The sequence below is a fragment of the Coregonus clupeaformis genome, chromosome 39 (assembly GCF_020615455.1).
Source record: "Coregonus clupeaformis isolate EN_2021a chromosome 39, ASM2061545v1, whole genome shotgun sequence".
NCBI classification, from domain to species: Eukaryota; Metazoa; Chordata; class Actinopteri; order Salmoniformes; family Salmonidae; genus Coregonus; species Coregonus clupeaformis.
The window spans coordinates 15,228,401-15,252,750 of NC_059230.1; the positions used below are offsets into that span (position 1 = coordinate 15,228,401).

Genomic DNA, 24,350 nt, shown 5'->3' on the forward strand with positions numbered 1-24,350 from the left:
TGTACGTAACTAAAAGCTAATTTATGCTTGATCTGAAAATATGATCGGAGGCTCTGTATGGAGGGTGTGACGCAATAGCGGAGCCTCCAGAGGCATGCAGTTGTCAAATTGAGCTCTGTACCGCACCGCGGTTCACCTCCCAAATGTTGGAACAATGCGGGGGACTCCGTATAGCTCCGCATCGTCATTGACCGTACGTAGGTCATGTATAAACACAAACTCACTTCCTTGAAAACTTCCTTCAAATTAGCTCTGCTTAACAGTTCTGCGCTGCTATACGAAGCGCAAGAAGTATGAATGCTCTGACTTCTGCAGAGACTGTATCACGGTAAATGCTGCACAGCCAATGCAGAGGACAGATTGACCATGTAACTCCTTTAACTCTAACTAACGCTTGCTTGACCAAGAGAGTTGTTTAGTGTTTTTTTTTTACATGTAGGCAAATAGAACCAACAGCCCTGAATGGAATTGTATGCATACAAACGACGCTGAAACCATGTTCCCGACAAACTTTGCATGGGGCGCGGCTACAGCCGCTTATCAAATCGAGGGTATGTAATAAGAATTTGTCTGGCGCCGGCGGTCAAACTGTACACGTGATTTTTTTGTGCATTTGTAGATACAGTAATTTGATTAGGAAAGCTAATCCGCGTCCCTGAGACGAGCTTCTCTGGCCAAACGCGAGAAGTAGGCTAGCCTACACAAACACAACTGCTTGCTACCGGTAGGTTACAGTTGGATCTGTAATGCAGAAGGGGGACTAACTCAAGAGTTTATCTCAACCACTGTATCATGTCTTGATAGTAGCCTAATAGTTAATTATTAATGAAGTTATGTATACATTTAACTACAGAATGAGGAACTATAGACTCACAGTAGCCTATATATTTACAGTGCATTCGGAAAGTATTCAGACCCCTTCACTTTTTCCTAATTTTGTTACGTTACAGCCTTATTCTAAAATGTATTAAATTGTTTCCCCCCCTCATCAGTCTACACACAATACCCCATAATGACAAATAAAAAACAGGTTTCTATACATTTTTGCAAATGTAAAAAAAAAGAATATTTATTTACATAAGTATTACAACCCTTTACTCAGAACATTGTTGAAGCACCTTTGGCAGCGATTACAGCCTCAAGTCTTCTTGGGTATGACGCTACAAGCTTGGCACACTTATATTTGGGGAGTTTCTCCCATTCTTCTCTGCAGATCCTCTCAAGCTCTGTCAGGTTGGATGGGGAGCGTCGCTGCACAGCTATTTTCAGGTCTCTCCAGAGATGTTAGATCGGGTTCAAGTCCGGGCTCTGGCTGGGCCACTCAAGGACATTCAGGGACTTGTCCCGAAGCCATTCCTGCGTTGTCCTGTTGGAAGGTGAACCTTCACCCCAGTCTGAGGTCCTGAGCGCTCTGGAGCAAATGTTCATCAAGGATCTCTCTGTACTTTGCTCCGTTCATATTTCCCTCGATCCTGACCAGTCTACCAGTCCCTGCCGCTGAAAAACAACCCCACAGCATGATGCTGCCACCACCATGCTTCACCATAGGGATGGTATTGGCCAGGTAATGAGCGGTGCCTTGTTTCCTCCAGACGTGACGCTTGGCATTCAGGTCAAAGAGTTCCATCTTAGTTTCATCAGACCAGAGAATCTTGTTTCTCATGGTCTGAGAGTCCTTTAGGTGCCTTTTGGCAAACTCCAAGTGGGCTGTCATGTGCCTTTTATTGAGGAGTGGCTTCCGTCTGGCCACTCTACCATAAAGGCCTGATTGGTGGAGTGCTGCAGAGATGGTTGTCCTTTTGGAAGTTTCTCCCATCTCCACAGAGGAACTGGAGCTCTGTCAGAGTGACCATCAGGTTCTTGGTCATCTCCCTGACCAAGGCCCTCCTCCCTTGATTGCTCGGTTTGGCCGGCGGCCAGCTCTTGGAAGAGTCTTGGTGGTTCCAAACTTCTTCCATTTAAGAATGATGGAGGGCACTGTGTTCTTGGGGACCTTCAATGCTGTAGAAATGTTTTGGTACCCTTCCCCAGATCTGTGCCTCGACACAATCCTGTCTCTGAGCTCTACGGACAATTCCTTCGACCTCATGGCTTGGTTTTTGCTCTGACATGCACTGTCAACTGTGGGACCTTGTATAGACAGGTGTGTGCCTTTCCAAATCATGTCCAATCAATTGATTTGATCACAGGTGGACTCCAATCAAGTTGTAGAACAGTTCAAGGATGATCAATTATTTTATTTTATAAATTTACAAACATTTCTAAAAACCTGTTTTAGCTTTGTCATTATGGGTTATTGTGTGTAGATTGATGAGGAAAACAATTAATTTAATCCAAAATGTGGAAAAAGTGAAGGGGTCTGAATACTTTCCAAAGGATACAGTACAATAAGTATTTTTAGGAATTGTAGGCCTTTTAATAGACATAAAAATTAATAAATTAAAACAGTGCGTTATGCGTGATCAATACTGCTATGAAATTAACCTTGCAGGAGGCTGGGATGCGGATGACAAGGGACCAAGCATTTGGGACACGTTCTGTCACGAGGGGGGCAGACTAGTGTTGGAGGGCCAGAGTGGAGATGTCACCTGTAACAGCTATGAGCTCTGGGAAGAGGACCTCCGGTGTATCCGCCAGCTAGGCCTGACCCACTACCGCCTGTCTCTGTCCTGGTCCCGCCTGCTACCGGAGGGGACAACACGACATGTCAATCAAAAAGGTAGCCGTGTAGTCAGGGGACCCATCTTGAAGACTTACCTTGAGACTGTTTAGTGGTTACTTAGGATTAAGATTCCTCCAGTATTTATTTGTGGGGAATGGCTATGACATATGGTATGATATAAAAAAATATATATATCATACGTTATTGTGTTACGACCAGGCTTTTGTTTATGTAAACAGTGCAGTACCACAAACTCTGTCAAGGGCTCTGGACCCTTTTGTCTTGTAAACCTAATTTGGCCTTGATACCCATGATTTACTACTAAGCTACGTGTCTCTGTCCTGCAGGTTTGCGATACTACAACAAAGTGATCAATGATTTGCTGGCTAGTGACGTGTTGCCCATGGTTACCCTGTACCACTTTGACCTGCCACAAGCTCTCCAAGACCAGGGAGGTTGGAAATCACCTGAGATGGCGGCCATCTTTGACAGCTACGCCCGCTTCTGCTTTGAAACGTTCGGGGACCGTGTGAAACTGTGGATCACTTTGAACGAGCCGTACGTGTGCGCTAAACTGGGCCACGAGGATGGCATCTTTGCCCCAGGGGTAAAAGAACCAGGGATTGCTGCCTACCTGGTTGGCCACAACATGCTACGTGGCCATGCCAGGGCCTGGCACAGCTACAACGTACTCTACAGGGCAAAACAGGGTGGCTCGGTGTCCTTAGCGATTAATAGTGACTGGGTCGAACCGTTGGACCCGGCCAGCCCTGATGACACGGCCGCCACTGAACGCTACCTGGCCTTTACACTAGGTTGGTTTGCGTGGCCCTTGTTTGTTACTGGAGACTACCCAGAAGTGATGAGGTCTAGTATTGAGGTCAGAAGCAAAGAACTGGGTTACCAAGAAGGTTCTAGACTGCCCAGGTTCTCCAAGGACGAGCCTAGTCTTCTCGGCACGGCTGACTTTTTTGCGTTGAACTACTATACATCTCGAAGGGTGAAGCCGGGTGAAGGCTGTCCAGGGGTGTTGGGGTTGAAGAGTGACCAGGATGCAGAAGGGGTGGTGGACCCATCCTGGCCGGTATGTGGAGTGTCATGGCTGGCTGTGGTTCCTGACGGCCTGAGGAAACTGCTGAAGTACGTTAAGGTAAAGAGGACCAGGGTCCTGTTCCAATACTTACAAAAAATAATACAACGTTTTAAAAGTTCCACCTCACCACTTCCTCCAATCCACATCATGTCAGATCAGTGATTACTTTAAGGAAAGTACACATTTTTTAAATATCCGAACAGCGCCCAGGTTAACAGGGTAGGCTCGATTCGAAAGCAGTCAATTCAGAGGATTAAATTAAGTTTGAGAATCAATCATTTCCCATGATTTTCCATTTAAGGATTATTCGATTCTTGAATTGAATCACCTGCCTTGAGCCAATCAAATTGAGCCAAACCTTTAGTGAGGAGAAACCATTTAACATTAATAGAGTTGCTTGCTATTGTTAGTTTTTTTGCACAGTAAACAGATGGAGGACCCATTACAGTTGTCACATTGAATTGTGTCACATTGAATTGTGTCACATTGATTGCTTGAAGTGAAAACAGTTTTTTGAGAATGAGAAATATCCTGCTGTCGCGGGTTGTCACAGGGGTAAATCGATTTGAATCCAATTTAGCTAGTACCCCATTTTAAATTGAAATGTTATTGAAATGGTAACTTCTAATACCACAAAGATGACCGCCAGTCCACCCACCATCGAATGTCAATTTAAATGGTCATGTCTTTTCTATGATCTATATTTGTATGATTTCGATAGGTTTCCTATGGAGTTTAATTTAAAACAACATATTCCCATTCAAGTCAACATTCTCTGATGTGTGGCCCTCCAACCATCTTTGTGCAACGAAACCAACAAAAGCCAGAACACACACACACACACACACACCCCACTGTACTTTAAAGCCTTCCACTGTGTTGTTTGACTGTCATTATTGAACTGAATGTCTTGTTGGACAATGATAGCTACCCCTTTCTTTCACAGGACACATTCAACAACCCTGCGGTCTACATCACAGAAAATGGCTTCTCCCAGATGGGGCCAGTGGACATGGAAGACGTCCAGCGCTGTGGGTTTTACCATGACATCATCCAGGAAGTAGCCAGAGGTAATGACCAGAAAGTGGCCGCTATAGAGCTGCCGTATATTATGGAGAATCTATAATTATTTAATGTGAATTTATTCTGAAATTCAATCCAGTCACTACTTGTACTATCTCAACCTCTGAAGGTTTGCTTCGCACATAAAATCATAGTATTTATGCATGATCCACAATCTAAGTTACAGGGGGCTGAGTGACTTGAATCCTTCTTTGATGAACCTGTTCTGTTGAATTAGGTACAGTATGTAGGCTATTTCACGTCAATGGAGAAGGTTGAGCGAGAGACTATGGCAATCATAATACAACGGGATCTTGTCCTTTTGTAATGTGTGAACAAAGTATTTTCACATTACCCCTTAATGCGCACTGTCACATGTATGTTTTATAAAAATACCATGTATGTTATTCACTTGTTGTTTGTCTCTTTGTTCTAGCTCTCAGAGAGGATGGTGTTGACGTTCGAGGCTATTTCGCCTGGTCTCTCCTGGATAACTTTGAATGGGCCGACGGGTTCAGCGTTCGATTCGGCCTGTTCCACGTGGACTTCTCTCGACCGGAGCGACCACGGACCCCGTACCGCTCTGGAAGGGAGTACGCCGGCATCATTTCCAAGTACAGATCTCAGACCAGGGCAAATAACTAAACAGCCAATGGGCACAGTGTGAATCAGCCAATAACAGTGTTCTGTTCTAATCGACTGCAACCAAGCTTGGTCCATTGCAATGTTCCTACAGGCAATTTTGAATTGAAGCCCATCAGAAACAGATTGTAGTTGTGAAGTCTTTAAGACATTCCTTTTCACCACTTTTCTCTGTCAACCCTGAAAATTTTTTGTAAAACAGTGCTAAGCTTATTTGGCTTCCTTTGCAATAAAGTGATTTTGTCTGATTTCTTCCCTGACTTTGACATAGAACTGCAAGGACCCAGCCAAAGAGTGTTACGTTTATTCAAGTGAATGGAAATTAGTATTCTATCCTGCCCAATTCCCAGTCAATCTGTACAAAGGGTTTATATGGCCAAGCTGTTGTTGCCAATGCAGGGCTTGGTGGGGTGCACAAGTCTACAGAGGAGTGTGTGTGTGTGTGTGTGTGTGTATGTGTGTGTGTGTGTGTGTGTGTTGACGTGTTTAACTATTCTTGTGGGGACCAGAAGAGGGGAGTTTAGGGTTAAGGTTAGAATTAGTGTTAGGGTTAGAATTAGGTTTAGGGTTAGGAGCTAGGGTTAGGTTTAGGGTTAGGGTTAAGGTTAGGTTTTTGGGTTAAGGTTAGGGTTAGGGTTAGGGTAAGAGTAGGGGTTAGGGAAAATAGGATTTTGAATGGGACTGAATTGTGTGTCCCCACAAGGTTAGCTGTACAAGACTGTGTGAGTGTGTGACCTAAAATCTCAACCCGCAAGGCCCCTATATGGCTCAGATGATTTTTTTAAAAAGAGTCCTATACAGCCCTCATGTTGAAACAAAATACACAATGCAACTCATTGTGCCCAGTGGAGAGTTGGGGTTGAGTGAGAGCTTGCTGTAACACTAAGAGTAAATCCTACTGGGCCTGGCTCTAGAGTGGCGCCAGGCAGGAGCCCATGCCCAGGTATGAAGGATCACAAAGTCTAAAATGCAGGTTTGTGTTTACAAACAGAATCAGAGATAATGCACAGGGAGGGGTCACATGGAAGTCAGTACATTATGAGGGAAGAGAGTTACGGACGTTCAAATATGCAGGATGAGGACAAACATTTACATGGAAAAACATTTACCAACCAAATGTAAGCAAATGTCAACATTGGCACTGCACTGGTGCTCAAGGTTTGTTGCTCATTGTGCTATTCAATGGCAGGAGAAGTCTAGGTATACACTGAGCCAATTTGTCAGGGCATGGACTCTACAAGGTTTCAAAAGTCCTCTGTAGCTCAATTGGTAGAGCATGGCGCTTGTAACGCCAGGGTAGTGGGTTCGATACCCGGGACCACCCATACGTAAAAATGTATGCACACATGACTGTAAGTCGCTTTGGATAAAAGCGTCTGCTAAATTGCGTATTATTTTATTATTAAAAGCATTCCACAGGAATGCTGGCCCATGTTGACTCTAATGCTTCCCACAGTTGTGTCAAGTTGGCTGGATGTCCTTTGGGTGGTGGCCCATCTTGACACGCGGGAAACTGTTGAGCGTGAAAAATCCAGCAGAGTTGCAGTTCTTGACACAAACCGGTGCGCCTGACAGCTACTACCCTTTCAAAGGCACTTAAATATTTTGTCTTGCCCATTCACCCTCTGAATGGCACACATACACAATCCATGTCTCAATTGTCTCAAGACTTAAAAATCCTTCTTTAATCTGTATCCTACCCTTCATCTACACTGATTGAAGTGGATTTAACAAGTGACATCAATAAGGGATCATAGCTTTCACCTGGATTCACCTGGTCAGTCTATGTCTTGGAAAGAGCAGGTATTCTTAATGTTTTGTATACTCAGTGTGTATACAGTAGTGTACATATAAAAGGGAAACTGTCATTTTCAGCTTCAATGGAGAAAAGCCATCAGTCAGATGTGTTTTTGGTGTAAAGGGTAAAGGGTCTGCCCATTGGGGGCTGAGGTACAGACAACATATTGCTCTCTTAATGGATCCAAACCCCAGGGGCATTATGATACGTCCTGTGTATGAGACCCTAGTCAAATGGAATAGTGCTGTGGCATAAAGACTCATGGACAGGAGTACTGAGAATTGAGTACTCCAAAACAGCAAATGCATCCAACACATTTATACAGTCACAAGCTTGATGTAGTCATTGTATACTATGAATATGGGATCAAATACTTCACTTTTTACTACTTTAACACACATATAAGTGAATATGTCCCAACACTTTTGGTCTCCTATAATGGGGGGACGATGTACAAAAAGTGTTGTAATTTCTAAACGGTTCACCCGATATGGATGAAAATACCCTCAAATTAAAGCTGACAGTCTGCACTTTAAACTCGCTGTCATTGTTGGATTTTAAATCCAAACTTTTGGAGTACAGAGCCAAAATAAAATAAAAATGCTTCACTGTCCCAATAATTACGGACGGCACTGTATTTACTTGATAGCCTACCCTTGTTGTCCTAACCAAAACATCCTGTTTGTGTTTCCCTGAATCTGAACCCCTTTCATACAAATGTTCCTTTGTGAACAACAGTGTGTACTGTACAACAACCTTGACCTGTAGTTTTGGTAGTGCTTCTGTTTTGTTTTGTATTAAAAAGATACAAATAGATTTATTGCATTATGAGCCTGTCAGCGTGGATAAAACTCATTTCAACAGCCCTGATCAAAATGCCATGCTGAACAACAGATGTCATCATGCCACCAGAAAACCAGGGTGGCATTTGTGTACGTGCTCTGGCGGCCCTGGCAGCTGTACAAACTGAGAAACTACCCAGAAAACAAGGTGAAAATCCTCCCTCAAGTCCTGTGATTACTCAATGTACATACTGTGGTTAATTCTGGCTTCATTTTACATGGACTGTCGAACAATGGACTGTAAAACCTGCGCAGCTGAGGCTGGTCTTTCTCTGGGCAAGCCATTGCAAAACACCACTGAATGGCATGTCATGCACCCGAAAATTTTGAGGGGGGACTTAAGGGAGGGACAAATGGAATTTATTTGAATTAATACAGTATAGAATTAACTACATCTTGTATTTTTTATCTGAGAAATGAATGAAATTGCTTAGTTTCAGTGGGCATTGACGATTGAACAGCCTCGATTGCGGGTGAAATTGTTAAAATAAAATTAGTGGATTTATTTGTTAGAGCAATAAAATGTTCCTTTTACTCGGATACACGTGAACAACATGTTGGTTCTTTTTGTTGGCTTACACTGCCGCTATGTGGTACTAAATGGGACTACAGCTTTAGTGCAAAATTAAATGATCATTGGCAACGTGGCATCACACAATAAAGTGTTTTTAACCAATAACATGTATCACAAACAATCTTTCCACAAGTCCCTAAACCATATCTGTAGTTATGATAAATGTCGTATTAAAATATTAATATTTATGCACCAATTGGAAGGAAAGCATAATTTCATTATGTATTATGTAACTTTGTTGTTTACATTAAAAAGGATATTGTGGCATGATGTATCGTCGGCTATGCAGATTGTTTTCAACAGATGTGAAAAATGCCTCCGTGGCCCTCCTCTATCTAAGTCAAGCAGAATGAATTTATCTTTTGTCTTATGATGAATAACAACCTATTGTGCGGCCATCAATAATGTCTTTGAAGTCGGCAGTGAATATTTCTATGAAATTTTTTTAAATGTATGTGCGATTTAACAACCTTTCACACCACTTCTCTAACCTGTCTTGAAAACCTTTGGACCAGATAATACATGCTTTAAAGTGCTTTCACCAAAGCTTGCCTCTTATTTTACAGAGGGAATAACAACATTAACAGCAGAATATAACTATGGTAAGTTATTAATTAAAGGGGCATTTCATCACTTTTAAACATCATATTTATTCTCTCCATCACCATACCAATGTCTACATATTTGAAAACAGCGTGTTTCTTCCTGCTTATGTCAAAAGTATAAGAAAATAAGGTTCTAAGAAAATTACTCCCTATGATGTCATACAAAAAGGAGAGATAAAGAGTAAAGAAACGTGTGGAAAACAGTAAATTAACACTAATAATCATTTTACACAACATATCAAGAATCCAATTCAGTTAGAATCATACAAAACTTTGCACCCAATAATTCTACCAGCTACCAAACTATAAAGCTGCATTTGGAACACATGACAAGCCCATATTCAGTTAGGTAAACACAATAATTAAGTGTTTCTTTTCAGCATCAAATTGGGGGTAAAATAAGAGATCTTGAGTTATTTCCCTTTGATTTATGATTGTCAAGGTACGTCATTCATCCCTCTAAATTCCAGCCTGGACTGGTTGAGTCATTTCCCAGCCTGTCTATCATTATTGATAGATTCATCTTTCCATGTGACTAGCTAGGGAGCAGCATGTGTGAGAGAACTGCTTCGGAATTGATTGCCTGAAATATGAGGAGAAGTTAGCACTGCTCCTAACGAGCGGCAAGATTGGCCTTTTGTGATAGTTTGGAATGAATAATATGTGCCTATTGCAGGTTGGAATGCTGAAACATTAAGTAACATTTAAATAACTCATTGTTACAGCCTCTTTTAATCAGCCCAACGAATATTCAACTTTAATTCATTACGCAGGGAATTTATTCTGATTAGGCTGTGATGTAGAAAGTCGTTAAGGAAGCCGTTTCCGAACGTGCTTTCTAATTAAGTCACAAATATATAACGTATAAGTTGCTTCTGACAATGAATTAGGACGTTTAATTGAAACATTCAATTTCTGTTGCCGATGGAGACTTGTGCCTACAAACATTCTTATTAATAATACATTATTATTGTCATTATTATTTGTATTTGGACAAACTTAACTTGTTATATTTGACAGGCCCTATAAAATATTCAACGGCTAGGGAAATCATTTTCTTAATATAAATTATCTGAATAATTTAGCTGCAAATTAACTAGTATCTCCAAAATTCCTGAGTCTTAGGTCTTGGCGTATACTGGTACAGTGCATTGCAAAAGTATTCATCCCACTTGGTGTTTTTCCTATTTTGTTGCATTACAACCTGTAATTTAAATGGATTTTTATTTGGATTTCATGTAATGGACATACACAAAATAGTCCAAATTGGTGAAGTGAAATGAAAAAAATAACTTGTTTCAAAAAGTATAAAAAATTAATAATGGAAAAGTGGTGCGTGCATATGTATTCACCCCCTTTGCTATGAAGCCCCTAAATAAGATCTGGTGCAACCAATTACCTTCAGAAGTCACATAATTAGTTAAATAAAGTCCACCTGTGTGCAATCTAAGTGTCACATGATCTGTCACATGATCTCAGTATATATACACCTGTTCTGAAAGGCCCCAGAGTCTGCAACACCACCAAGCAAGGGGCACCACCAAGCAAGCGGCACCATGAAGACCAAGGAGCTCTCCAAATAGGTCAGGGACAAAGTTGTGGAGAAGTACAGATCAGGGTTGGGTTATAAAAAAATATCAGAAACTTTGAACATCCCACGGAGCACAATTAAATCCATTATTAAAGAATTGAAAGAATATGGCACCACAACAAACCTGCCAAGAGAGGGCCGCCCACCAAAACTCACGGACCAGGCAAGGATGGCATTAATCAGAGGCAACAAAGAGACCAAAGATAAGGAGCTGCAAAGCTCCACAGCGGAGATTGGAGTATCTGTCCATAGGACCACTTTAAGCCGTACACTCCACAGAGCTGGGCTTTACGGAAGAGTGGCCAGAAAAAAGCCATTGCTTAAAGAAAAAAATAAGCAAACATGTTTGGTGTTCGGCAAAAGGCATGTGGGAGACTCCCCAAACATATGGAAGAAGGTACTCTGGTCAGATGAGACTAAAATTGAGCTTTTTGGCCATAAAGGAAAACGCTATGTCTGGCGCAAACCCAACACCTCTCATCACCCCGAGAACACCATCCCCACAGTCAAGCATGGTGGTGGCAGCAGCATGCTGTGGGGATGTTTTTAATCGGCAGGGACTGGGAAACTGGTTAGAATTGAAGGAATGATGGATGGCGCTACATACAGGGAAATTCTTGAGGGAAACCTGTTTCAGTCTTCCAGAGATTTGAGACTGGGACGGTGGTTCCCCTTTCAGCAGGACAATGACCCTAAGCATATTGCTAAAGCAACACTTGAGAAACATTTAAATGTCTTGGAATGGCCTAGTCAAAGCCCAGACCTCAATCCAATTGAGAATCTGTGGTATGACTTAAAGATTGTTGTACACCAGTGGAATCCATCCAACTTGAAGGAGCTGGAGCAGTTTTGCCTTGAAGAATGGGCAAAAATCCCAGTGGCTATATGTGCCAAGCTTATAGAGACATAACCCAAGAGACTTGCAGCTGTATTTGCTGCAAAAGTTGGCTCTGCAAAGTATTGACTTTGGGGGGGTGAATAGTTATGCACGCTCAAGTTTTCTGTTTTTTTGTCTTATTTCTTGTTTGATTCACAATAAAATATATTTTCCATCTTCAAAGTGGTAGGCATGTTGTGTAAATCAAATGATACAAACCCCCCAAAAATCCATTTAAATTCCAGGTTGTAAGGCAACAAAATAGGAAAAATGCCAAGGGGGGTGAATACTTTCGCAAGCCACTGTACACCTTTTCTATTTACCCTCAAATGCATATTCTTGGGAGAAATGGTGTATTGAAATTGTTAATTTATTATCACGACAAAGAGTACTGAAATGATAGCTTTCATGTATTTTACCATCATTTCCTCTCTCACATTCCTAGTCTCTCTATCTCGGTCTCTCTCTCAGCCAATCAGAAAGGGACAGAGGAGAGGTCTATACAGATCTCTGTATCTCTTTCCCTCTCTCACCCGCTCTCCTTCTCTCTCATGTCTACAGTATATGCGTGCCTCTGTCTATCTTCCCCATCCCTCTCTCTTTCACCCTCTCTCTCTCTCTCTTCTCCCCCTCTCTCATCTCTCTTCCTCTCTATCACCCTCTCTCCTCTCTCTCTCCTCTCTCTTTCTTTACAGAGCTCATCTCCTTCTCTCCTTCTAATCGCATTGCTGCTCAGTCTCCATTGACAAGAGAGGAGAAGAAAAAACAGGCCAAAATGTCTAAATCCCAGTGACCTACTTCGCCAGACATTTCGCTGGGAATTCATATTAATGCGAAACACTGAAGAGGAAATGTAGAAAAGATGTGTTCTCTTCTCTTCATCACAACCTCAATATCCCCCTCTTCTTTGAGCTGGAAGCCATTTCCAGCACATCCCATTCTGAGGGTGGGGTGGGGGGAGGGGGGAGGGGGGGGGGGGGGATAAATTCCTTTGCGTGGCATAACTCGCTCTTTCTGAGCTTTTGTCCATCTCGTAAGAAGTGTGACATCAGAGTTAAAAAGCGATTTGGACAGCCTCGACATTGATTCTTGAATCTAGGGATGAGACAAGATTGAGAGATGAATGCTTCGGCCTTGAAGACAGGAACTGACATAGCAGGAGCGATGCAGAGGACTAAAGCACACAGTAATTAAGAAAAAAAGAACAAACTATTCAAAGTTTTTCTTTGTGGTCCCACTGAGAGAGAGGAAATGACCTCACTGACGACTGTTCAAGCCCAACTTCTCCCGCGTACGACGGCTCTCCGTGATGGGAGTTCACATACCCCTTGAAAAATCAAACGCTTGTAGAATATTCAGCTGCTTCTGAGAGCACAGTGGGCGAGGTGTGAGGAGATTGATATTCAGGGTGTGAGTGTGCGGTAGGTAGGCCTAGCGGGGGTGGGAGAGAGACCCCCTGTGTGTGTTGAGGTAACCAATGAGACAAGTTCCGCCGTCTCTCTCTCATGGCAGAAACCGCAGGAGAGAGATAGAGAGTGTTTGTGTGTTTGTGTATCACACCGGGACACCTGCAGCAGCTCGAAATCAGAAGTTAATATATCCTGATGTGATGACACCAGCCCAGGAGCCAAGCAGAGAGAGAAAAATATAATATATAAAATATAGACACTATTGTGACCACTGTGATTATTATTTGACCCTGCTGGTCATCTATGAACGTTTAAACATCTTGAAGAACAATCTGGCCTTAATGGCCATGTACTCTTATAATCTCCACCAACACAGCCAGAAGAGGACTGGCCACACCTCAGAGCCTGGTTCCTTGCAAGGTTTCTTCGTAGGTTCCTGCCTTTCTAGGGAGTTTTTCCTAGCCACCATGCTTCTAAATCTGCATTGCTTGCTGTTTGGGGTTTTAGGCTGGGTTTCCGTATAAGCACTTTGTGACATCTGCTGATGTAAAAAGGGATTTAGAAATACATTTGATTTGATTTGATTTGATATTGCTGTGCTAGTATGCAAACCGACTCCCATTGAAAATGTCAACAAAGACCAAGACAAAATCTGAAACACCCTTGAATCTTGTCAAACGTCATTGACACTCACAACACCCCAAAACTACTTCAGTAAAAGTCTAAAACTATTTGGTTTTAAGTATCAAAAGTAGTATCAAAAGTATATGTATTTGCTAAAATATACTTAAGTATCAAAAGTAAAAGTATAAATCATTTAAAATTCCTTAAATTAAGCAAACCAGACAGCACTATTTTCGTGTTTTTTAAATTTACGGATAGCAAGGGGCACACTCCAACAAACAAAGCATTTGTGTTTAGTGAGTCCGCCAGATCAGAGGCAGTAGAGATGACCAGGGATGTTCTCTTGATAAGTGTGTGAATTGGACCATTTTCCTGTCCTGCTAAACATTCAAAATGTAATGAGTATGTAATGTGATGGGTGTCAGGGAAAATGTATGGAGTAAAAAGTTAATTATTTTCTTTAGGAATGTAGTGAAGTAAAAGTTGTCCAAAATATCAATAGTAAATTACAGATACCCCAAAAAACGATTTAAGTTGTACTTTAAAGTATTTTTACTTAAGTGCTTTACACCACTGTCGCTAACACTAATGAGCTCTAAGTGTTGAACGACATGCTCCCTCTCACCCGCGTTGTCACTCAGAGTTGGAGTGTGGCTATTGAGTGAGTAATCTAGGCCCCGGCCCTGGTAATAATGCATTCAAATGAACACCGCTGACCTGACCTATGGGATGGCTTTTTAATCTCACCACTTAATACCATTCAGACTGCTGGCTCGACGCTCGTTTGCTTAGCTTTTTTTTTTGCCCCGCCTCCGTCCATTATCGTCATTGATCAAATAGGTGTGCTAATTGTGTTTAATTTCTCTGCCTTTTCTCTACACATGGATTGTCAGGTGTTTTGGAGCGAGGGGGGTGGGGGGAAGTGACACACACACTTGAGTCCTGAGACAAAGTGACATGGGTGTGTGTTAGGGGGTGTAAGCCCCTTATCGTGGGTATACAGTCAAGGATTAGGGAGGTTAATAAAGGTCATGAGTTTACAGCGGAATTCCGCGACATGCAAAAGAGCTCTCGCTTTGTTTGGATTAACATAATCATTATCTGCTGGCGCCAAAACCCAACACTGGATTGTTGTGCAAACATTGTTTTCCAACGCAATACAAACATTCCAAAGGGGGGCCGGGGAAATTGTATAAGAATTACCTGGGTGATATTAGTAATTTAAGCATTCACACTTTAGCAAATAAGCTTGACGTTTTTTAATTGGATAAAGGTTGTTGTGATGGAGGGAACGTGTGTCTGTGTCGGTTTCTGCCTCTCAGCCAGACAGCATTGAACCCCAGCAAAATGAGGAATGACCCCCTTCAGGTGTTCGGATGTTGGTGTTTTTGTTTTTCCAAGTGATACCGGTAATAAATAGCGGATCAGGCAGAGTTCAAGGCTGCTCACGAATGGGCTTATGCGTTGGCTGGCTTTTTGGGGGCTTTTATCGTTATAAATCTCTTTGGTGTTTGGGTGTGCGTATGTGTGTCTTTCTGTCTGTGAATGTGTGTGTGTGTGTCTGTCGGGGGGGGTGCATTAGCAGTGTTTTAACTCGTGAGCAGGGCTATGAGGGTAAATCAAAGCCCCTTGGCCCTCAGACGTCACAGGGAGGAGAGGATGGAGAGAGAAAAAAACAGAAAGAAAAAGGGAAAAAGCAAACTCACACTCTGGAGTGACTTACACAGAAGGCCCTCCACTCCCCAAACTCACACTCTGGAGTGACTTACACAGAAGGCCCTCCACTCCCCAAACTCACACTCTGGAGTGACTTACACAGAAGGCCCTCCACTCCCCAAACTCACACTCTGGAGTGACTTACACAGAAGGCCCTCCACTCCCCAAACTCACACTCTGGAGTGACTTACACAGAAGGCCCTCCACTCCCCAAACTCACACTCTGGAGTGACTTACACAGAAGGCCCTCCACTCCCCAAACTCACACTCTGGAGTGACTTACACAGAAGGCCCTCCACTCCCCAAACTCACACTCTGGAGTGACTTACACAGAAGGCCCTCCACTCCCCAAACTCACACACTGGAGTGACTTACACAGAAGGCCCTCCACTCCCCAAACTCACACTCTGGAGTGACTTACACAGAAGGCCCTCCACTCCCCAAACTCACACTCTGGAGTGACTTACACAGAAGGCCCTCCACTCCCCAAACTCACACACTGGAGTGACTTACACAGAAGGCCCTCCACTCCCCAAACTCACACTCTGGAGTGACTTACACAGAAGGCCCTCCACTCCCCAAACTCACACTCTGGAGTGACTTACACAGAAGGCCCTCCACTCCCCAAACTCACACTCTGGAGTGACTTACACAGAAGGCCCTCCACTCCCCAAACTCACACTCTGGAGTGACTTACACAGAAGGCCCTCCACTCCCCAAACTCACACTCTGGAGTGACTTACACAGAAGGCCCTCCACTCCCCAAACTCACACTCTGGAGTGACTTACACAGAAGGCCCTCCACTCCCCAAACTCACACACTGGAGTGACTTACACAGAAGGCCCTCCACTCCCCAAACTCACACTCTGGAGTGACTTACACAGAAGGCCCTCCACTCCCCAAACTCACACACTGGAGTGACTTACACAGAAGGCCCTCCACTCCCCAAACTCACACTCTGGAGTGACTTACACAGAAGGCCCTCCACTCCCCAAACTCACACTCTGGAGTGACTTACACAGAAGGCCCTCCACTCCCCAAACTCACACACTGGAGTGACTTACACAGAAGGCCCTCCACTCCCCAAACTCACACTCTGGAGTGACTTACACAGAAGGCCCTCCACTCCCCAAACTCACACTCTGGAGTGACTTACACAGAAGGCCCTCCACTCCCCAAACTCACACTCTGGAGTGACTTACACAGAAGGCCCTCCACTCCCCAAACTCACACTCTGGAGTGACTTACACAGAAGGCCCTCCACTCCCCAAACTCACACTCTGGAGTGACTTACACAGAAGGCCCTCCACTCCCCAAACTCACACTCTGGAGTGACTTACACAGAAGGCCCTCCACTCCCCAAACTCACACTCTGGAGTGACTTACACAGAAGGCCCTCCACTCCCCAAACTCACACTCTGGAGTGACTTACACAGAAGGCCCTCCACTCCCCAAACTCACACACTGGAGTGACTTACACAGAAGGCCCTCCACTCCCCAAACTCACACTCTGGAGTGACTTACACAGAAGGCCCTCCACTCCCCAAACTCACACTCTGGAGTGACTTACACAGAAGGCCCTCCACTCCCCAAACTCACACACTGGAGTGACTTACACAGAAGGCCCTCCACTCCCCAAACTCACACTCTGGAGTGACTTACACAGAAGGCCCTCCACTCCCCAAACTCACACTCTGGAGTGACTTACACAGAAGGCCCTCCACTCCCCAAACTCACACTCTGGAGTGACTTACACAGAAGGCCCTCCACTCCCCAAACTCACACTCTGGAGTGACTTACACAGAAGGCCCTCCACTCCCCAAACTCACACTCTGGAGTGACTTACACAGAAGGCCCTCCACTCCCCAAACTCACACTCTGGAGTGACTTACACAGAAGGCCCTCCACTCCCCAAACTCACACACTGGAGTGACTTACACAGAAGGCCCTCCACTCCCCAAACTCACACTCTGGAGTGACTTACACAGAAGGCCCTCCACTCCCCAAACTCACACTCTGGAGTGACTTACACAGAAGGCCCTCCACTCCCCAAACTCACACACTGGAGTGACTTACACAGAAGGCCCTCCACTCCCCAAACTCACACTCTGGAGTGACTTACACAGAAGGCCCTCCACTCCCCAAACTCACACTCTGGAGTGACTTACACAGAAGGCCCTCCACTCCCCAAACTCACACACTGGAGTGACTTACACAGAAGGCCCTCCACTCCCCAAACTCACACTCTGGAGTGACTTACACAGAAGGCCCTCCACTCCCCAAACTCACACTCTGGAGTGACTTACACAGAAGGCCCTCCACTCCCCAAACTCACTTCTGTATACTGTGTACAATAAATTTGAATCGAACTGAATAGGGTGCAATTAAGAGGGATTTAACAGGATTTTCTAAGAGGGTCACTCCGGGGAGACCAAGGCCTATACCTTGGATAGCCAATTCGCTCTGGAATGTATATTTCCAGTTCAATTTAAAAACGCAACAATGGCCACTCGAAGACAACTGTCATCTTACGGGACTTGCTAAAAGACGCCACCCCGGAACCTCAATAATGACGGGATTAGAAGCATAGCAATTGTTATTCCAGCCCTTTTGTTTAGACAAGAGCCTTTTGTTACTGCATCGCTCTGAAACATACTTCCCCTCCCCTCTGTCACTCTGATGGACGCAAAAAACTCCACCAGCCAGTTGTGTACTGTGCACTGCTCTAGGGTGGATTTTAAACATGTTGGATACTGTGTAAGTGTGATCATTCTTATATAAATATAACTCTTTTAGAATCTGCTTTTCAAGGGAGATTTGGCCCAAGACATGACCATAGAGTACATGCTTAATGCATACATGTGAGGGCAATATGTATACATGCAGTGGTGTAAAGTACTTAAGTAAAAATACTTTAGAGTACTACTTAAGTCGTTTTTTGGGGTATCTGTACTTTACCTTACTATTTATATTTTTGACCACTTTTACTTTTACTCCACTACATTCCTAAACAAAATGATGTACTTTTTACTCTATACATTTTCCCTGACACCCAAAAGTACTTGCTACATTTTGATTGCTTAGCAGTACAGAAAATGTGTGCAATTGAACATCCCAGGTCATCCCTACTGCCTCTGATCTGGCGAACTCACTAAACTAATGCTTTGTTTGTAAATGATGTGTTGGAGTGTGCCCCTGGCCAGACGTACATTTTAAAAACAAGAAAGTCGTGCCATCTGGTTTGCTTAATATAAGGAATTTGAAATTATTTATACATTTACTTTTGATACTTAGGTATATTTAAAACCAAATATCTTTAGACTTTTACTCAAGTAGTATTGTACTGGGTGACTTTCACTTTTACTTGAGTCATTTCTATTAAGGTATCTTTACTTTTACTCAAGTATGACATTTGGGTACTTTTTCCACCAAGGTATTCATGAGGACAGTACTTACACATACAGTGCCTTCAGAAAGTATTCATACCCCTTGACTTATTCCACATTTTGTTGTGTTACAGCCTTAATTCAAAATGGATTAAATATATTTTTTCTCTCTCACCCATCTACACATAATGACAAAGTGAAAACAAGTTTTTAGAAATTTTAGCAAATTTCTTGAAAATGAAATACAGAAATATCTAATTTACATACGTATTCACACCCCTGAGTCAATATTTTGTAGAAGCACCTTGGGCAGCGATTATAGCTGTGAGTCTTTCTGGATAAGTCTCTAAGAGCTTCCGACACCTGGATTGTGCAACATTTGCCCATTATTCTTTTCCAAATTCTTCAAGCTCTGCCAAATACTGGTTGTTGATCATTGCTAGCAACCATTTTCAGGTCTTGCCATAGATCTTCAAGTAGATTTAAGTCAAAAACTGTAACTCTGCCACTCAGTAACATTCACTGTCTTCTTGGTAAGCAACTCCAGTGTAGATTTAGCATTGTGTTTTAGGTTATTGACCTGCTGAATAAATCTCCCAGTGTCTGGTGGAAAGCAGACTGAACCAGGTTTCCTCTAGGGTTTTGCCTGTGCTTAGCTCCATTCCGTTTATTTTTTATCCTGAAAAACTCCCCAGTCCTTAACGATTACAAGCATACCATAACATGATGCAGCCACCACTATGCTTGAAAATATGGAGAGTGGTACTCAGTAATGTGTTGTATTGGATTTGCCCAAAACATAACACTTTGTATTCAGGACAAAAAGTTAATTGCTTTGCCAAATTGTTTGCAGTATTACTTTAGTGCCTTGTTGCAAACAGGATGCATGTTTTGGAATATTTGTATTCTGTACAGGCTTTCTTCGTTTCACTCTGTCAATTAGGTTAGTATTGTGGAGTAACTGCAATGTTGTTGATCCATCCTCAGTTTTCTCCTATCACAGCTATTAAACTCTGTAACTGTTTTGAAGTCACCATTGGCCTCATGGTGAAATCCCTGAGCGGATTCCTTCCTCGCCGGCAACTGAGTTAGGAAGGACGCCTGTATCTTTGTAATGACTGGGTGTATTGATACACCATCCAAAGTGTAATTAATAACTTCACCATGCTCAATGTCTGCTTTTTGTTTTACCTATCTACCAATAGGTATCCTTCTTTGCGAGACATTGAAAAACCTCCCTGGTCTTTGTGGTTGAATCTGTGTTTGAGGGACCTTACAGATAATTGTATGTGTGGGGTACAAAGATCATGTTAAACACTATTATTGCACACAAGTGAGTCCATGCAACTTATTATGTGACTTGTTAAGCAAATCTTTACTCAAGGGTTGAATACTTATTGACTCAAGACATTTTAGGTTTTCATTTTTAATTAATTTGTAAACATTTTTTAAAACATATAATTCCACTTTGACATTATGGGGTATTGTGTGTAGGCCAGTGACAAATAAATCTCTATTTCATCCATTTTTAATTCAGGTTGTAACACAACAAAATGTGGAAAAAGTCAAGGAGTGTGAATACTTTCTGAAGGCATTGTAGTAAACAAGCCTGTCATTGGTTGAAAGGGCATTGTACACTACCCACTGGGCAAAAACTGGTTGAATCACCATTGTTTCAACGTAATTTGTCAACATATTGTGAAGTGGAATCTACGTGGAAAATACATAGGATTATTTCCTTAATGTAAACTGTTGTTTTGAAGGTGAAATTTCCAACACAGGATTATTAGTCATCATGGTAACCACATTTCTACATAGTCCTTTTATTAATTCGATTTCCTCACTTCCTGCATCTTCTCTCCTCCGTCCTCTCTCGCCTCCTTTTGAAAAATGTCAAAGGTAATCGAGAATCAGCGAGGAGAGTGAACGTGGATGGAAATGCGCTTGCTTGAAATGAGATGGTCCTTCTCCACTTGCGCGTCATTAGGCAAACAACGTTTACAGGGTGGAATCACAAAATAAATGTATAAAGTGATCAAAACAAATGTAGCTAGCTTTGCAAGACATTTGTATAGATAAAAGGATAAGTAGAATATTGTTTTTAAATGTTTTCATGCTTTTCTCCTTCGAGAAAACAATAGCTGATTCAAAGGGGGTGTGGCAGATTTCAAAGCTCTTCCGCAAAGGACTCAGGTAGGATACACTTGTGCTTCCATGCCAAAAGGAGGCTATCGAGGAGGGGAGGACTGTCTTCCATTTGCCTAATAACGAATTGACACACTCCTTGACCACTCGACCACTTATAGGTTACCTGGTCATGGAGGAGAGAGGACAGAGGCGACAGGACGGAGGACTGACTTTTGCCAAAACGAGAAAACCCTGTAGACAAACCTTGTATAAAATATGTTGAATTTGTACCTTTAAAACAACATCAGACTTTCAACGTTATATCCACTATCAGAAGAAAAAAAACAATAGGCTGGGCAGCACCTCCTACTGGAGAATTGATCTATAGCTACACTTTGGTCTCCCATCCAAGGTTTTAACCAAGCCCTGCTTCTCTTTGATATTTGTCACTGACTATTACCGATGAGAATGATTGTTGAGAGATCTTTACTTCAAAACGAAATAGATTCACTGTTGTTATCGAAGTCATTCCAAATGGTAGGTTTACCAGAGCAAATCAAATGTGAGCATACTTTATCAATCATAAATTATGCTATTTAGGCCTATATAACATTTGAAACCCAGAAATCAACAAAAAATAGACAAAACAATAGGCTTAGGGTTTCAAGCTCTGGTTGATTTCAAATGTAATCATATTAAGGGATATTGAATTGTCAAATATCAATTTTTGAAGGAGATGTATCTTCTGCTTGGATAGTTCCATCTGTCCCACTGACTTAGTCTGGCTTTAATTCCAGTTTGTCTACAAATTAATAATTGATATGTTGGTTTCACATCTCTACCTCAACCAGAAATCTAAGTTAAAGAATAGAACAAAATCCAATCAAACTTGATTTAAAGTGCATTTTATGTTTGATTTGATTTAATCTTATTCTTTAACATTGGTTTTTGGTTGAGATGGAGATGTGAATCCAACATATAAATTATTAATTTGTAGACAAACTGGAATTAAAGCCAGACTAAGTCAGTGGCAGAGATGGAACTATCCAAGCAGAAGATAATTCTCCTTCAAATGTTGATGTTTGGTCACGTTGACAACCAAACACAATTCAATATCACTTTTGAAATACAATAAATAGCCTATTAACTTGTCGACAAGTTAACAAATGATATGTTGGATTCATGTCTCCAACTCAACCAAAAATAGAAGTTAAAGAATGGGATTAAGCCTCATATACTACCCACCATTGTGACCTGTACGCTCTCGTTGGCTGGCCCTCACTACATATTCGTCGCCAAACCCACTGGCTCCAGGTCATCTATAAATCACTTCTAGGCAAATCCCCGCCTTATCTTAGATCATTGGTCACCATAGCAACACCCACCCGTAGTATGCGTTCCAGCAGGTATATCTCACTGGTCATCCCCAAAGCCAACACCTCCTTTGGCCGCCATTCCTTCCAGTTCTCTGCTGCAAATGACTGGAACGAACAAAAACAATTTCTGAAGCTGGAGACACTTATCTCCCTCACTAACTTTAAGCATCAGTTGTCAGAGCAGCTTACCGATCACTGCACCTGTACACAGCCCATCTGTAATTAGCCCACCCAACTACCTCATCCCCATATTGTCATTTATTTTGCTCATTTGCACCCCAGTATCTCGATTTGCACATCATCTTCTGCACATCTATCACTCCAGTGTTAATACTAAATTGTAATTATTTGCACTATGGCCTATTTATTGCCTTACCTCCATAACTTACTACATTTGCACACACTGTATATAGATTTTCTATTGTGTTATTGACTGTACATTTTGTTTATTCCATATGTAACTCTGTGTTGTTGTTGTTTTTATCGCACTGCTTTGCTTTATCTTGGCCAGGTCGCAGTTGTAAATGAGAACTTGTTCTCAACTGGCTTACCTGGTTAAATAAAGGTGAAATAAAAAAATAATTAATTAATTAAGCCAGTGGCTCAGATGGAACTATCCGAGCAGTAGATACATCTCCTTTAAATGATGATATTTGCTTGCGTTGTCAACCAAACACAATTCAATATTACTTTTGTATATAGTAAAAAGACTAAAGGTAAGGCTATCTTACTGTAACTGTACATTTATTCTTATGTAATCATATAAAGTGTGCATGTTCAAGATAGCATGCATAGGTCATCCCAGGTCTGTGAGATCTTCACAATTGCTGTAATAATCTGCGCAGAATCTCGAACAGCATTGATCACTTGCACCATCTACTTTTAATGTAATCTCAACTGCAATCCAGCTCATTTGGTTCTGCTATTAGATGATATCATATTAATCTGTTGTATAAATAAACAAAATCTCTGACATTGTATTCCCATTTGAACTGCTGTGCTTTTAAATGGTTGAAAGCGCAGTGATAGACATTCGGGTGACAACTAAAGCAAAAATCAGACAGTTTTTCCATTGGAATTTGGTTATGCTTTTAGATGGTTGAAAGCATAGTGATAACACAATTGGAAATTCAACTAACTTGTGGCTGTCTTTTTGATTGGGTGAATATAGGTTGTAATCTCATTGATCAACATCTCAACCAAATATTACCCAGTGGGTAGCCTTTTCTTGAAAGCCATGAGAGTGTTCTATATGGCCTATGGGAGGCAGATTCATCTCTCTATCTATTATGGCGAGGCCCATTGTCATCCAGTGCCTCAGGTAAAGAGCCCAATCGTCACTTAATCCCGTGAAGGCCGACGCTATCTACCCTGACGGTGACTGATGACAGGGGTGCCTGAGTGTGTGTGTGTCTGTGTGTCATTTCCGAGGGGGGTCTGGTGGATGGAGGCGGTGTGTATGGGAGAGATGGATGCCACCCTGGCTGGGTGCTCTGTTGGAGGCCGGTGGGCAGTGCCACGCCGTGCAGCTATGCCCATGACAGAGGAGGGGGGCGGACGGACAACCAAGGACGGCCACAGTCGCCAAGATGGATCAGTTGTCAAATGGTCGGTGTGCCCACTGTCCATTGCAGTAGCCTGTGTTGTTTGTTGGTGTGGCTGTATTGGATACTGTATTCCTGGTGGGGCCCTCAGAGGGTGCACGTTTTTGTTCTAGCCCAGCACTAACACATCTCATCCAACTAACCAAAGGCTTGGTCATTAATTGATTCGTTGAATCAGGTGTGTTAGTGCTGGGCTAGGACAAAAATGTGCACTCTCTTTTGAGACAGACCCAGTGAGTGGCCAGTACTATCAATCACCAGCCTGGCCGAAGTGCCTGGAGCCGTCTAGTGGGCACAGGGGTGTCTAACTCAATGTGACCACGTGTCATTACTGGACCTATAGCAAGGACTCTTCTTTGAG

The 24,350-nt window shown here is 42.6% G+C and overlaps 1 protein-coding gene across 1 annotated transcript; it reads left to right on the plus strand.

Moving 5' to 3' along the window:
* On the plus strand, positions 1-5,707 carry LOC121554636 (cytosolic beta-glucosidase). The gene is made up of 5 exons (XM_041868294.2): positions 1-551; positions 2,492-2,719; positions 3,010-3,812; positions 4,702-4,825; positions 5,254-5,707. The coding sequence occupies exons 1-5, from the start codon at positions 473-475 to the stop codon at positions 5,460-5,462; spliced, it is 1,443 nt and encodes a 480-aa protein (XP_041724228.1). The 5' UTR covers positions 1-472; the 3' UTR covers positions 5,463-5,707.
* Positions 5,708-24,350: the final 18,643 nt, after the last annotated feature.